Raw genomic sequence first — 14,258 nt, forward strand, 5'->3', positions numbered from 1 at the left:
CTGCGTGCAAGGCCATTGAGACAGGTACGAGTTCAAGATTACACAGATTATGGGCCTAGGTGACAGGCAGAATGACGGTGGTGTGATTGTGAAAAGATGTATTGGGGAGGACTTGGGGTGAGAAATTTAAGAACCATGTTGAGCTGATGTCAGAGAGGCACAAGATTTTAGTTTGTATAGAAGGAGACAGGTATGGAGTAGAGAAAACTATGGAGTAGAGAGATCGGTTTGTGAGTTACCAGTATAGAGATGGTAGATAAATTAATGCTTGTGGATGAGATCACCCAGAGATAAAGTGAGAGGGTGGAGAGAAGGGGACAAAGGAGAGAGCCCTGTGGTAGCCCCACAAAAACCTGGAGTGGGGATGAGGGAGATCTATTGAAGGACATGCTGAAGGAGCGATTTGAAAGATAGGAGGAGAACCAGGAGAGGACAAAGGGAGAACAAGGGAGAACAAGATTTCAAGAAGAGCATGGTCAATGCTTTTGGAAGTGGCTGACAGGTTGAAGAGGTTGAGGATGATATACTGATAGTGAGATCTGGATAGGAAGAGGCAACTGGAGACTCTAGTGAGAGGAGGTTCACTGGAGTACAAGGGATGGAAGCCAGATTGGAGATGGTCTAGGATAGTACTAGAAGAGAGGCATTGCAGTCAGTGAGCTTAGAGATGAAAGGGAGAAGGGAGATGAGACAGTCACTTTACACATATGAAAATGACTACACATATTGGAAAGCAGTGGAGAATCAAGCCTTGACTTCTAATAGATACAACAATGATGAGTGAGGTGTAAGAACCTATATAGAATAGTATTGTCATAAACAGATAGCTAAGGGTTAATGGCTCTTTCACCTATAAAAGGGTTAACAAACAGTGACCTTAAACACTTGACCAGAGGACCAATCAGGAAACAAGACTTTTTCAAATCTGGGTGGAGGGAAGTTTTGGGTGTGAGTCCTTTGTTCTTGGTCTGTTCTCTTTCTGGGCTCTGAGAGTGATCTTTCTATCTCCAGGCTTTCTAATCTTCTGTTTCCAAGTTGTAAGTACAAGGATAGTAAGACAATAGGTTTATATATATATTTTGTATTTACATGTGTGTAGTTGCTGGAATGTGTTAAATTGTGTTCTGTTTGGATAAAGCTGTTTATTCATTTTTTCTTTTAAGCAATTGATCCTGTATATTGTCACCTTGATACAGAGACCATTTTTATGTCTTTTCCTTTTTTTTTATATAAAGCTTTCTTTTTAAGACCTGTGGATTTTTTTTTTTTAGTGGGGGCTCAAGGGGATTGAGTCTGCAGCTCACCAGGGAATTGGTGGGAGGAAGAAGACAGGGGGGAAGAGAGAATCTCTTTGTGTTAGAATTACTAAGCCTGACTTTGCATACCCTCTGGGTGAAGGGAGAGAGAGATTGATCTCTCAGTACTTGTGTTTCAAGGACTTGAAGAAGGGGATCTCCTAGAGTACCCAGGGTGGGGAAATCTGGGAGGAGGTAAAGAGGGAGAAGGGAAGTGGGTTATTTCCCTTTGTGGTGAGACTCAGGGTATCTGAGTCTTGGGGTTCCCCAAGGAAGTTTTTGGGGAGACCAGAGTGAGCCAGACACTGGAATTCTGCCTGGTGGCAGCAATATCAGATCCAAGCTGGTAATTAAGTTTGGAGGTTTCATTCTAGCTTCTCATGTTCTGAACTCTAAGGTTCAGATCTGAGTAGGAAAGTTATGACAAGTATGTAGACTACAATAGGTTTTTAATGAAAAAGATGGGGTTGAAACAAATTAAAAATCTAAATCAATTAAAAATAACTAATAATTGAGAGTCCTAAATGGAAGGCATAAAATCCACGCTAAACAGGAGCAGTAGGGGGTTAGCACTTACCTCAAGCTCCTAAATGTTTACAGCTTGAAGCAATGGCCTCTTATTTCTCAGTTTGGTGACTAGTAGTAAGGTCCCACAGCTCATTTTAATCTCTCTGAGTTTTCTTCAAAACTAGGAGTATCTCCATAACGAGCCCAGGTATCCACAGAGTGATGTGCAAATGTCGCAATCTCATCTGGAAGAACATGGTCCGTTTGAAGTGGAGATGCTTGCTCATATTTGTACCTTTTCAGGACAAGGCTATGTCTCCTCTGACTGCATCTGTGAGGAACGCTTAAATGACTGAGTCAGGGGAGTTACTGCTGGGTCTTTTGTGTCAATAGCACAAACAACAGCCACGATGCAGCCACCTTTCTAAAACCACATGAGATCTCTCTGCTCACCCTTCACCATTGGGGCCAGTCAAACATTTACTGCCAAAACCTTTTTGGAAGGAGAATTGGGTTTCTGATCACAGAAAAAAAAATTAGACAAATTCTGTGCTTTCCTCAACAAATGTTAAACTTCCTTTGGAAAAGCTAAAACCACTATCCGAAAATTGGTTTTTGCACAAATATTTTGGGGATATTAAACACTACTGTGCTGAATTTCTCTCTTTCTTTCTTTTGTTTTCTGGACAAAATATTTTTCCATTTTCAACAGAGAAAAATAGGGTTTTAGTTTTTCCATCAAAACTGAACTGAGGGAAAAATACTATAACCAGTTTTCCTGCTTATACTATAATGGTTATTTTTTTTTATTAAGGTAGCACATTGGAGCCCCAATCATGGCCCAGGAACCCATTGTGCTCAGTGTTGTACAAACACAGAATAGATTGATTGCTATGAATGACTGAAATGTAACACTGCACCCTTCAATCCAGGCTAGCTTGCTTCACTCAGGAAGTCCTTACTCACACCAGCACCTCCACTGAATGCCATGGATCCCTTTCCTGAATATGGGTTATTCACCTGAGTGAGGACATAGCAGATACTTGTGCTATATTTAGCACAGACCTGTGCAGTAGGGTTCATGAATTGGAGAATTGCTTATTTTCCAATTCCTGTAAAGCTCCAAAGGGTCTCAGAAGCATGTGGAGATTCACACTGAGTATTGATAGAATGATGAGCCCCTGAGCAACCCCAGCCATCTCCATAGGAGCGGTGCTCTGAGCTTGGTGCTAGCCCATGCCAACACCCCTAGGTCTCACTGAACACTGACAAATACAGAGCTGGAAACCAGTCAGCTCACCTGTGGGTTAGCATTGTTTAAATAGTTATTGGGCTTATAACAATGTGTATAGTGTTTAGACTTCATGAAATGATCGTAAAGCTCTGCATGTATTAATCTCATCTAAAACATCTGTATCCCATGGTATAGTCATATGGAGCGTGTGCATTGTAAGCCTGTGTAACTCACCAAACAGAAAAGAAGCATGGATGAATGTAAAGTGCTGGTCCTGCAGTGTTACAGCCATGTCAGTCCCAGGATATTAGAAAGACAAGGTGGGTGAGGTAACATCTTGTACTGGACCAACTGCTGTTAGTGAGAGAGAGAAGCTTATACAGACCTTTTCTTCGGGGGTATGTGTGTGTATGGTTACCTGCTTTAACCTTGTAAACAACTCTCTGATTTCTTTTTCATACTTAATAAATCTTTACTTAGTTTATTACAGCACTGGCTAGAAGTGTTGTCTTTGGTGTGAGGTCTAAGGTATGATTGGGGTAAGTGGCAGGACCTTTGGGACTGGTAGTAGCCTGAACACTGTTGTAATTTTTGGTGTAAGGGTGACCAGAGTGGCAAGAGAAACTGCAGGGTCCAAGGGGACTGTCTGTGACTCCATGCTAAGGCTGTTATAGTGTTTGACACTTGGTTGGTGAAATCTAATTATAGAACATACAACCAGTTTGGGGTTTGTACCCTGGTTTGCAACAGTCTGTCTGCCTTGAGGTTGGTAGCCACAATCGTGAGCCACTTCACCTAGCTTGGCACTGGGCTAGGCCAGAGTCACATCACTCCAGCCAGAGGCATCTCCATGGGCACTTGGGAGAAGCAGCTGGGCTGGGCTGAGCAGTGCTGGGCTGGATCATGGACAGAGGAGCAGTGATCAGCTGGGGGTATGGGTTAGAGAGGAGAAAGTGTGAGCAAGTCTCTCTTGTGTTCCTGGGAAAAGAGACTGGTGGTGCCGGCAGTTTGCCCAGCTTGGGATTGAGCCGTCAGCTGAGGAAGAAGATGAAGCCAGGGCAGAGGATAGTGAGATCCTCCAACCTCAGCAAAGCAGATGAGGCAAGGAAAGAATCTATGTGTGCAAAGGAGATTTGCTATAAACAGGCCCTAGAGCTGTGAGGAAATCAATGAAGATGCCAAGTCCAGGGTGTTAGAGCAAGGCAAGCAAGAGCCTGACGAGATAAGGCCTGTGGGTGCAGAAGAATTGAAACTCGCCTTGGAGCCCCCCTCTCACTATTCCCCACACATCACCACACACCGCTGCTCCCCGTCAGTTACTGGGGATGTACTGAGCCCTTTGAAAGCCCCAACTTGGCTCACTTTCAGCATTACTGCTCTCTTTTGTTAGGAGTGTGTATTTTACTGGAGTAGTCGTAGATGCAGTTATAGAAATGTGGAATGAGCCATGCTAGTGTAAGAAACGTTATGCTGGTATAACAGCATCTTCTCTAGCACCTCATCCACACATATGCCTGGCCTACAGTCAAAGCTTTACTAAGAGTAAAAGCCCTAGTTTTACTGGCATACAGTGCACATGCTGGCAAAATTAATATCGTTTCCCATAATAAAGTATATCTGCCCCTATCCACCACCATACACCACTGCCCCCTAGTGCCCATTGTGCAGTATAGCTGCTATTGTTGTAATTATTATATTGAAAAACATGGCAGACAAAGAATGGAGAAATAAATGGTCTATCATCAAAGTGAAAGTTGGGGACATAGGTAATCAGCATTATTTAAAGCCAAAATCCCTTGAGCCTAAAAGCTGAATCTTGCTGGGGAGACTTTTTGTTTGGGAAGTTCTAAGGCAGTGCTATACAAGTGGTCAGCCAATGGTCCCTTCTGGCCTTTGCAGGTATGCCATCTGGACTTAGAAGGGGATGTCTTATGTGAGGATCCTCTGGCTTTAGAGGGTATTTCTTAGGTGAAGTATTTTCCCTGATGGATTATTATTAATTATTTATTTGTAATTAGTAATTATATATTATTGTTATTATGTTGCCATTCAATAAGGAAATGGAGTGTGTGTGTGTAGGTCTGGCCTCTACTAGATGAAGGTACTGTCAAATGCATCCTGTTCTATGAGTATCTAATTCAACTATTGCAGAACTCAAATATTGGTCAATACTTTGGGAACAGAATTATCCCAGTTTCACATATTCTTATCCTATTAGTAGCACAGGATAAGAGGGAAGGTCCATCTAATTTCTGAGAGTGGCCAGCAGCAGATGTTTAAGAGGTGGATGTAGAATAATCTGCCATCCATCTAGCTCTCAAATACTTACAGATTGGCTTAAACCCTAGAGCATCAGATTTAATATCCCTTCTGGAATTTTGCTGTCATTAATTATAACTTGAACATTCCTGATACCATGTAAATATCCAGTCCCTGACATTCCACATGACAATGTCGTGCAGCTTAGTAACAATTATGGCATGCTCACAGGTTCGTTACCTTAGAAGAACACTCTAGCCTTAGTGCTGCTCTTCACCACCACGAATATTTCCATTTACACTGGGAGTTCAAATATTTGTCCCACTCTGTATCTCCTGAGTCAGCAAGACCAGGGATGAGCGAGTTTCAAATTCGGCAGTCTCCAAAAGTTCACCTTCCATTCCGTACCCAGGGAGAGGCTCAACAAGAGCTGAACGTAAGAGGTGACATTTACAGAACTCCCTTTCCAACTCTAATCCCTCCAATCTCTCAGGCACTTTTGCAGATACAGATCTGGGAACTTCTGAGCGACACTTGAGAGGAACATTGGACAAATCAGAGATCAGAAAACAAAAGAAGTTTACTTTAAATCAGGGTTTCCCCACAAGATGGCCCTGTGCATAACACCAAAGGCCTCAGGACTGTGAATCCTGGACATTTTCTTTGCCATTTCAAACTATTTATTTTTTGTTCCTTTGGGAGAGGCAGGAATCACTCAGGAATGAGAATCCAGCATATTGAGCTAGTTGAGCAATCCATACTGCTTGCCCGAGCAACTACACTGGAACTACAAACACTATTGCAGTAGCTATTAGGAAACTGACCATGCAACAGAATTAGAGATGAGTGTTCAAGCCCAGTTTGCCCTTGTGCACCTCCCACTAACTGGGATGAACCCGCTTCCACTATACCTGTTGTTTGTGACCATCTCTGCTCTAAGACTGGTGTTTGCAGCATCAATAAACAAATTCAACTAAGAAATTACCCAGACTCCACATCACTTGATTCTCCTCCAATGGGAAACCAATCTGCATGGCCCAGAATTATACTTTCGCTCAGCAGAAGGGATAAAATAATGTTAAATAAATAAATAACCATTAGTAATTACTAATCATATCTAAATTCCTGAGGGATAAATGTTTCCTTTGTGTGTGTGTGATATAGAAAGATGCTCACGCAGAGAAATATGGACACACATAGAGGGATTTCCTTTCATCCAAATCTTTCATTTGCACACTGCATATTCAATGTCTTTGTATTAATTGTTCTGTGTGTTTGTTAAACTGTGAAGCTTCAACACCAACCTGGAAGGCCTGACTCATCTTAGCCATTGTTACGCATGCAATAGTGCCACTGAAAGCAACGGGACAAGTGACATGAGCAAATATTATTCAGCAGAGTCATTCTCTGCATGACCACGCACTCCACTCAGAGTGTATCTGTAACATCAATGGCTGTTACATTTCAGCCAGGCAAGGCAATGATTTCTTACAGCAGAGAGCAGAAAAGCGATGCCTCTGGGTGTGGGAGGTTGGTTGCATCAGAACAGTTGTTTGCACTATCTGCCCAGAAACCACAGTGCTAACTCCCCCGGCTCAGCCCCTTTGGAGGTGGACTCAAGGGAGATGCAGCCTGCTATGGAGAAGGATACAAATGACAGGAGACCTGTGCACTTTGTAAATGGAGGGGGAAGAGCATGTTGTAAGGCTGAACGCGGCAGCTGATTGTCCATTCAGGTGCATACAGATCTCTTTACTGTGAAGATCCAGATTCTGAAGAATAATGAGAGACACGGACCTCAGCTGAGGAACCTCAGTCCAGGTCACCAAACCCTGAGAAATAAGAGCTCTTCGCTTCACACTTGGGATGTCCAGGTAAGCTTTCTAACTGCATTTCTATAGCACCTTCAAAACGAGGGCATGGATGTGGTTTGTGAATATGAGATGGACAAGGTGGGTGAGGTAATAACTTTCATTGGATCAACTTCTGTTGGTGAGAGAGACAAGCTTCTGAGCCACAGAGAGTTCTTCTTTAGGTCTGGGATAGACCATGCTTAATTTGTAATGAAAGAGGTGCCAGGACTCAAGCAATTAAGTGCAGGATTCAGTAATTTTGTTACATTCATAACTGATGTGGCAAGCCCAGAGATTCCTGGTGTGATGAGATCCCTGCCCCAGGAGTGCAACCTGGAACTGGGGTACCCCTGAACCCTCTGTCTCCCCAACCTGGGCTCTCCTCTTACACTGTGCTGCTGTGGCAATCTGCAGACCACTCCTGGTCCTGCACTCATACAAACCTTTACACAGGCAGGGACACACCCAGCTGCAGTTACATGAAGACCTCTCTCCAGCTTCACAGTCTAGAATCCCAGAGTGTACCATCTAGCCTGGTCAAAAGCTGGACCATTATAAGATTATTATCCAGTCCATTCCTCCCTCAAAGTGGAGAGGACAATGCACCAGGTGATACAGTGTTTTGTCTTTTAACATTTTCCTGTGTGTTTTCATTCAAAAGCACAGTGATTGTCTGGTTTCAACCACACGGTTGTTATTGGAGCATTTAGCGCATTGGATGAGATACATCACATGTTGTGATAGGCATGTGGGTTGTTGATCATTGTAGCAGTGAAGATGTCAGCAGCTTTTGCCATTGTTGTACTGGCAGGGTGTAGTTTAAGTTGGTGTGATCTGGTCTATAGGAAGGTCAGAGCTTCAGCACCATCAGGAGCACCATCTTTTCTCCCCAATGCCTTTCTGTTTCCTGGATTTTCCACAGTTAGGGTTGCACATCGAACCTGGCTTTGCCCCTTCCTAAAATCCACCCTCAGAAGAGCTGTATTTTGTTACCACTATATAATTAACATCAGGAATTCTCATCTGAAACAGAAAAGGCATTGCCAGTCCCTCAGCATGTCATCCTCATCACTGTCATTACATGAACTATGGAAGGATTAACTCCACTTCATAATTTATAACATAAACTGATCACTTGTGAGAGGTTGCAAATAATTATTCCCTTTTCTATAGCACACTAAGATGCTGAATATGCCAAGATGTATTATTAGATTAATTTCCATGAATTCTAACAGAAGATCAGCACCTAAGGATACTAGATTCAATTGAAAATCTCAGTCCAAGATATTAGTTCATGTATTTATTGTTTTAAATTCTAACTAAAACACGACAAGATTCTGGCCATGGCCAGAAGTGGAATTCTGCATTTAAGCATCATTTAAGCAGTATGTCAATAGATGGGCTATGATAGTAGATAAAGAATTGGGCTGATCTGTCCTCTCAGTATGTGGGCTACCAGAGAAATAGATTGTTCTTAGAGTACTCAGTAATTTGATGTGACAGAGGGTGGTCTACCTGGCTACTCATGTTGTGTTCTCAGACTTAGACTCTTGACACACTGTCTGAAGTCTACATTTAGCCTTAAAATTTCATCTGGCAACCAGGAAAAGGAGAAGAGTTTTTGAATATTTATGGAATGCATTTACAACACTTGATTAACTTTCGGCTCTATGTTCTTACAGTTTGATTGCACTATTTATTTTATTGTTCCTAGACTCAATCAATGGCAGACATGGACTGGGGAAACCAAACAGCCATCAAAGAATTCATCCTCCTGGGATTCGGGGATCTCCCTGACATGCAAATTCTTCTCTTCCTGCTGTTCCTAGTGATCTACATCACAACAGTGGTTGGGAACAGCCTTATAATTGTGCTAGTTGTGGTTGATCAGCACCTGCACACCCCCATGTATTTCTTCCTAGGGAATTTGTCCTGCCTGGAGATCTGCTACACCTCCACCATCCTGCCCAGGATCCTGGTCAGTCTCCTGACTGGGGACAAAAGCATCTCAGTCAATGGCTGCATCACACAACTGTATTTCTTTGCAGTTCTGGCAGCTACAGAATGCTACCTGCTAGCAGTGATGTCTTATGATCGGTATTTAGCAATATGTAAACCCCTGCACTATTCAACTCTTATGAATACCAGGTTTTGTCTCCAGTTGGCTGCTGGCACATGGTTAAATGGTTTTTTGGCTATTACCATCTTTATTTTATTCATGTCACAGTTCATATTCTGTGGCCCAAATGAAATTGACCATTTCTTTTGTGATCCCATATCACTGATAAAACTCTCCTGTGGAGACACAGGCCTGATCATATTGTTGGATTTCATATTAGCCTGTGTATTCACCTTGCCTCCATTTCTTCTAACCCTGATGTCCTACATGTGTATCCTCACCATCATCCTGAGAATCTCTTCCACCACCGGAAGGCAAAAGGCATTTTCCACCTGCTCCTCCCATCTCACTGTAGTGACAATTTTCTATGGAACAATAATGATTGTGTACATGCTACTAACACTCGATACACAGAGAGCCCTAAAGAAAGTACTCTCACTTTGCTACACAGTCCTGACTCCCCTGATAAACCCCCTTATCTACAGCCTGAGAAACAGAGAGGTCAGGGAAGCCTTGCGTGAAGCAGTCAGTAAATGTGGCTTTCACAAAAAAAATTGCAGGGAGTTCTAGATAATAACTAAGGCTGAGGTTTTCAAAGCTGCCAGGGTGATTAAGACAAAAAGCCCCCATTGAAATTAAGTTAAAAACTCCCACTGAATATCTTAACACTGATGTGAAAAACAAATGGAGACAATCTGCATGGAGTTACTGAGGCAGAGGGTTTATGGTCCTGCATTGTGTCCATGTAACACAACAAATAGGAACATGAAGTTGTGGACAGTTCTAGCAATGTCCCATGTCCAGCACTGGTACATATAGAATGACGGTATTTCTCTCTGATTTGTCTAAATATTCTTCCTGGCTGAGGAGTCTGTTTAGCATCTGAAAATGCCCAAAAATCTCATGTTCCATAAGGCAAAACCACTAAATATCGAAGTAAATCCCTATGTACACCCTCTGTCACTCATTCTTTCTCTACGTTAGACAATAAAATCTGATAATCCAATTCCAACGGCCTAGTCCAGCCAAAGACCCATGAGTGACAGTATCATAAAGTTTGCTAGTTCAGATAGTTTCTTATACCCCCAAGGACAGAATGGAGAATCCAGCCAGAGCTCAGACCAGTGTTGTCCATCTAAGTGGAAGGAGCAGGGAGGAAGGTGGCCATAACCATGTTCCCATCATGCAGTTTTTAACTAGGCCCTGGTCAGAATGGAGACAAAATTGTCACCAAGTGTTTATCTCCATAAAAAGCTTTGTTTGTATTTTTTTTAAAAAAAAACATATGGGGAATGAAAATATGAACTCCTGGTGCAGCATGTGGGGATGTCAGTCTAGGAAATCTGTGACCCCTGAAATGGTGCCTCATGCCAACCCCACCATATTGCCCCCTGCAAGTGAACTACTGCAACTGCACTCCAACAGGCCAAATGCAAACAGCTGGACTCCAGCAGTGACCTCTGAACACTTCACCAGGAACAGCTTCATAGCTCGTACCTGCGCTATACCTGGCTGCGAACAGCTCTGGCAAAGCACCAGCACCAGGCTCACTGGACTCATGGGTACAGGCAGGTTGGGCAACCACAAAAGAAGCAGACTTGGAGCCCAGGTCAATGGGAACAGGCCTGACCCAGCTGGGGGTTGCCAGGGCACTAGGGGATGCGCACACATAGAACTGAGGCTGTTCTAGGGCCAGGCCAGTCAAACAGTCACCAGAAAGGGACTCAGAACTTGGCATTGCAGGGGAGAAACCACTCTGCTGCTTGAGCTGTTCAAAGGCAGGGATTGTCTCCAAAACTGACTGCAAGAAGTGCAAGGCCTGAGAGGGCTAGCTCTCAGCATATGTCCAGCCAGCCCTAGGTGCCTCTGATAGCTCTGCTCCACGTGTGGCCCTCTCCTCAGGAAATGAGGCACATGGTGAGAGGAAGTGGCTATCACCTAGCAATGGGCAGAACACCTGTGATGCTAAACACAGCAGTGCTGTGTCAGTCACGGTGAGCACGTCAGGGCTTGGCCGGAGCTAGGGGAGCTGGCGATCAGTGAGAATTGTAGGGCTCAACTCTGCAGAAGGGATTCCCCCAGGGGCCTAATGGAGTTAGGTACCCAAATCCCTTTGAAACAGGAGCTCAGCACTGAACTCCCCTAGACTCCTCTGAGAATCTCAGCTTGGATAGTCATTGGGCTTCTGTCACTGGAGGTCCAGTCTATGCATTTCCATTGGAAACGGACCTCACATTAACAGCAATGCACTGGATTGATGGGAAACTCCTGTTGTAGTATCTGCTGTTGCAGTCATGCTGTTGTGTGGTGTTGTTTCCAGGGGTTCTAATTAGGCACAGTGCACACCTAGAAGTAGGTAAGAAATGAGGAAAGATGTGATTATGCTGTCTAGTATCACAAGAGGGCAGAGAAATGGGACCGGTGTGGGGGCGCTGCGCAAGTCCGATGTATAGCAGCTGAAATAGAAGGACAAGAAAGGAGGAGTCATGCTGTCAAATGATGAAGAAAGCAAAGTGAAAAGAGAGGAGAATCTGTGTAATAGTGTGTAAGTGGTGAGGAAAGGGCACTGAAGAGAAAAGGGCCTCTATGCTATAGATGATTGGGGATAGTAACAGAGGTTAAGGAATGAGAAATGGGAAGTTATACCCAGTAATTGCCACCAGGTGGCACAAGAGAGTCAAGAATGGGAAGGCGGCAGCTAGATTGAGAAGTCACTTGCACTTGAAGAGAGTAAAGGGCACAAATACAGTAACAAGCTGTTGTGCAGAGAAATCAACACAAGCCTCTGGAGTAAAGGAGAGGAAGTCAGCTATACTGAACAGTGACCAACAGATTTCTGTAGGCAATTAAATAATGGAAAAGGGCAACGATGCTGGTTTTTAATATCTAGCAATCACTTGTGTTTCCAGATGTTTTCTTTCTTTTTGTTTTTAATAAAATTTCCCTTTGTTTTTAAGAACAGGATTGGGCTTTTGTGTCCAAAGAGGTTTGTGCAAGTTATTTAATTATCTGTTGACAACAGCTGGTTTCCTTTGGTTTCTTTCTCAGCTCTTCCCGGAGTGGAGGGTGAAAGTGCTTGAGGGCACCCCACAGCGAAGAATTCCCAAGTGCGCCTCCCTGGATTCCCAGAGGGGTTTTGCAGTTGGGTGGTGGCAGCACTTACCAAGCCAAGGTCAGAGAAAACCAGTAAACTTGGGAGTTTAATACCAGCCTGGAGTGGCCAGGATTAATTTTTAGAGTCCTTGCGGGCCCACCTTCTGCACTTGAAGTGCCAAAGTGCGGAATCAGAGTGGACAGTCTGTCTGTCTGTCTTTATCTAACATGGCAAGTTTTGAAAATCACACCCAATCAATTCCAAACTGTCAGGAAATGTCCTAGTGCCCTTGTATTCCTTTTTAGTTTCACCTTAACTGTCAGTTTCCTGGTTTCTTTTGGGGTAAATACAAATTCCTTCTAATATAGTTTACTCTAAATTATTGATTCACGCTATCAGCCTTTACTGCATCTTAGTGTTTTGTGTAACTAGCAATACACTCAAGGTCGCACAGGTTATGTTGTCTTGTAATGACACAGAAGTTGAATCTGTTTAAGTACAGACCTGCAACCGGGGTCCTCACAGACATTTTATTATTTTTAAAAAACTTATAGATCCTAATTCCCTGGTAATCTCTAGTTGCTTTGGGCTGCTCCTGGGTTGCTCCTGAGCCGGGCTGGCTCCAGGGATTTTCCCTCCCTAAGCAGGCTCAAAAAAAAAAATTAAAAATCGCGATATGCCACAGCTGTACTGCCGCCACTTCATTCTTTGGCAGCAATTCGACGGCAGGTCCTTCACTCTGACAGGGACTGAGGGACCAGCCGCAGAAGAGCAGGATGTGCAACCCCTCCCTGTTGGCCACCCGAAGCACCTGCTTACTGAGCTGGTGCCTGGAGCTGGCCCTGCCTCGGAGGGAGAGGCATCAGATTAGTTCTGTCCATTTCCGGAGCTGTTCCGTCACCCTGCCCTCTAAATCATACCAGTTCTCCGGCGAAGACAGATGCGTGGCAGAAAGGTAAACACTGAGATAGAACAGTGGACCCGCTCTCCACGGGATGGCCTGAAGCGGGTGGAAGGGAGCTCACCTCTCCCCGAACACCAAGCCAGAGTTCTGGACCTAGTAGACCTGGGTGGAGGAGGCTGCCGAGTAGATGGCCTGGCAAGCCTCCACCCACGCCGTGTCACCCGGGTCCTGGACCACAAGGAGTATGTCACTGACATTCACAAACTGGATCAGCTGCAGCATCGGATCTTGGTGGACCATCCTCATCAGCCTCCGAAGGAGGACGGGCTCGATCGCAAGAGTGTACCGCTGGCCCAAGAGTGGGCACCCTTGCCATACTCCCCGCCCTAAGCTGTCCGGCTGGGTCAGGGTCCAGTTGAGCATGACCAGCACTCTGTGGAAACATACAACACCTAGATAAAGCCCACAAACTGGAGTCCGAAGCCTAACACTTGCAGAGTGCCCAGGAGATACCCGTGGTCCACCCTGTCAAGCACCTTCTCTTAATTCAGGGACAAGAGGGCGAATGATAGACCATCCCTACACCCAAGCTCCAGGAGATCCCAGACCAGATACAGATTATCAAATATGGTGTGGCCCAGGATGGCTTAGATCTGGTCTGGGTGGACCACGTCCGCCAGCACGGACCCTAGCTGCAGTGAGATGGCCTTTGCTATGATTTTGTAGTTTGTGCTGAGGAGCGAGACGGGATGCCAATTCCGTAAGTCACGGAGGTCCCCGTTCTTTGGCAATAAGGCGAGCATGGCTTGCCTGCACAAGAGAGGGAGGACTCCACTCTTAACGGACTTGGCCCAGACGGTGACTAGGTCTGGGCTGAGGACATCCCAGAACACATGATAGAACTCCACGGTGAGCCTATCCAAGCCCGGAGATTTATTGGTGGGCTTGCGACGGAGGGCTTCCGAAAACTCAGCCAGAGTGAGAGGCAGCTCT

At 44.6% G+C, this 14,258-nt stretch overlaps 1 protein-coding gene across 1 annotated transcript; it reads left to right on the top strand.

The window, feature by feature from the left end:
* The first annotated feature begins 8,880 nt into the window (after nucleotides 1-8,880).
* Nucleotides 8,881-13,655, top strand: LOC115637910 (olfactory receptor 2AP1-like). Its single transcript, XM_030539502.1, has 4 exons — nucleotides 8,881-9,581; nucleotides 10,693-10,829; nucleotides 11,170-11,261; nucleotides 13,506-13,655. Exons 1-4 carry the CDS (start codon nucleotides 8,881-8,883, stop codon nucleotides 13,653-13,655), a joined length of 1,080 nt encoding a protein of 359 aa, XP_030395362.1.
* The last annotated feature ends 603 nt before the right edge of the window (nucleotides 13,656-14,258 follow it).

This window comes from Gopherus evgoodei, chromosome 21, assembly GCF_007399415.2.
Source record: "Gopherus evgoodei ecotype Sinaloan lineage chromosome 21, rGopEvg1_v1.p, whole genome shotgun sequence".
In the NCBI taxonomy this organism is placed as follows: domain Eukaryota; kingdom Metazoa; phylum Chordata; order Testudines; family Testudinidae; genus Gopherus; species Gopherus evgoodei.

Bases quoted from the DNA above. Each gene is read 5' to 3' on its own strand.
- LOC115637910 (XM_030539502.1), top strand. From the start codon at position 8,881: ATGGACTGGGGAAACCAAACAGCCATCAAAGAATTCATCCTCCTGGGA. The intron at 9,582-10,692 runs GCAAAAGGCATT...GCACTCCAACAG, and splicing joins ATCTCTTCCACCACCGGAAG to GCCAAATGCAAACAGCTGGA. The intron at 11,262-13,505 runs GTGAGCACGTCA...CTGGACCACAAG, and splicing joins GCAGTGCTGTGTCAGTCACG to GAGTATGTCACTGACATTCA.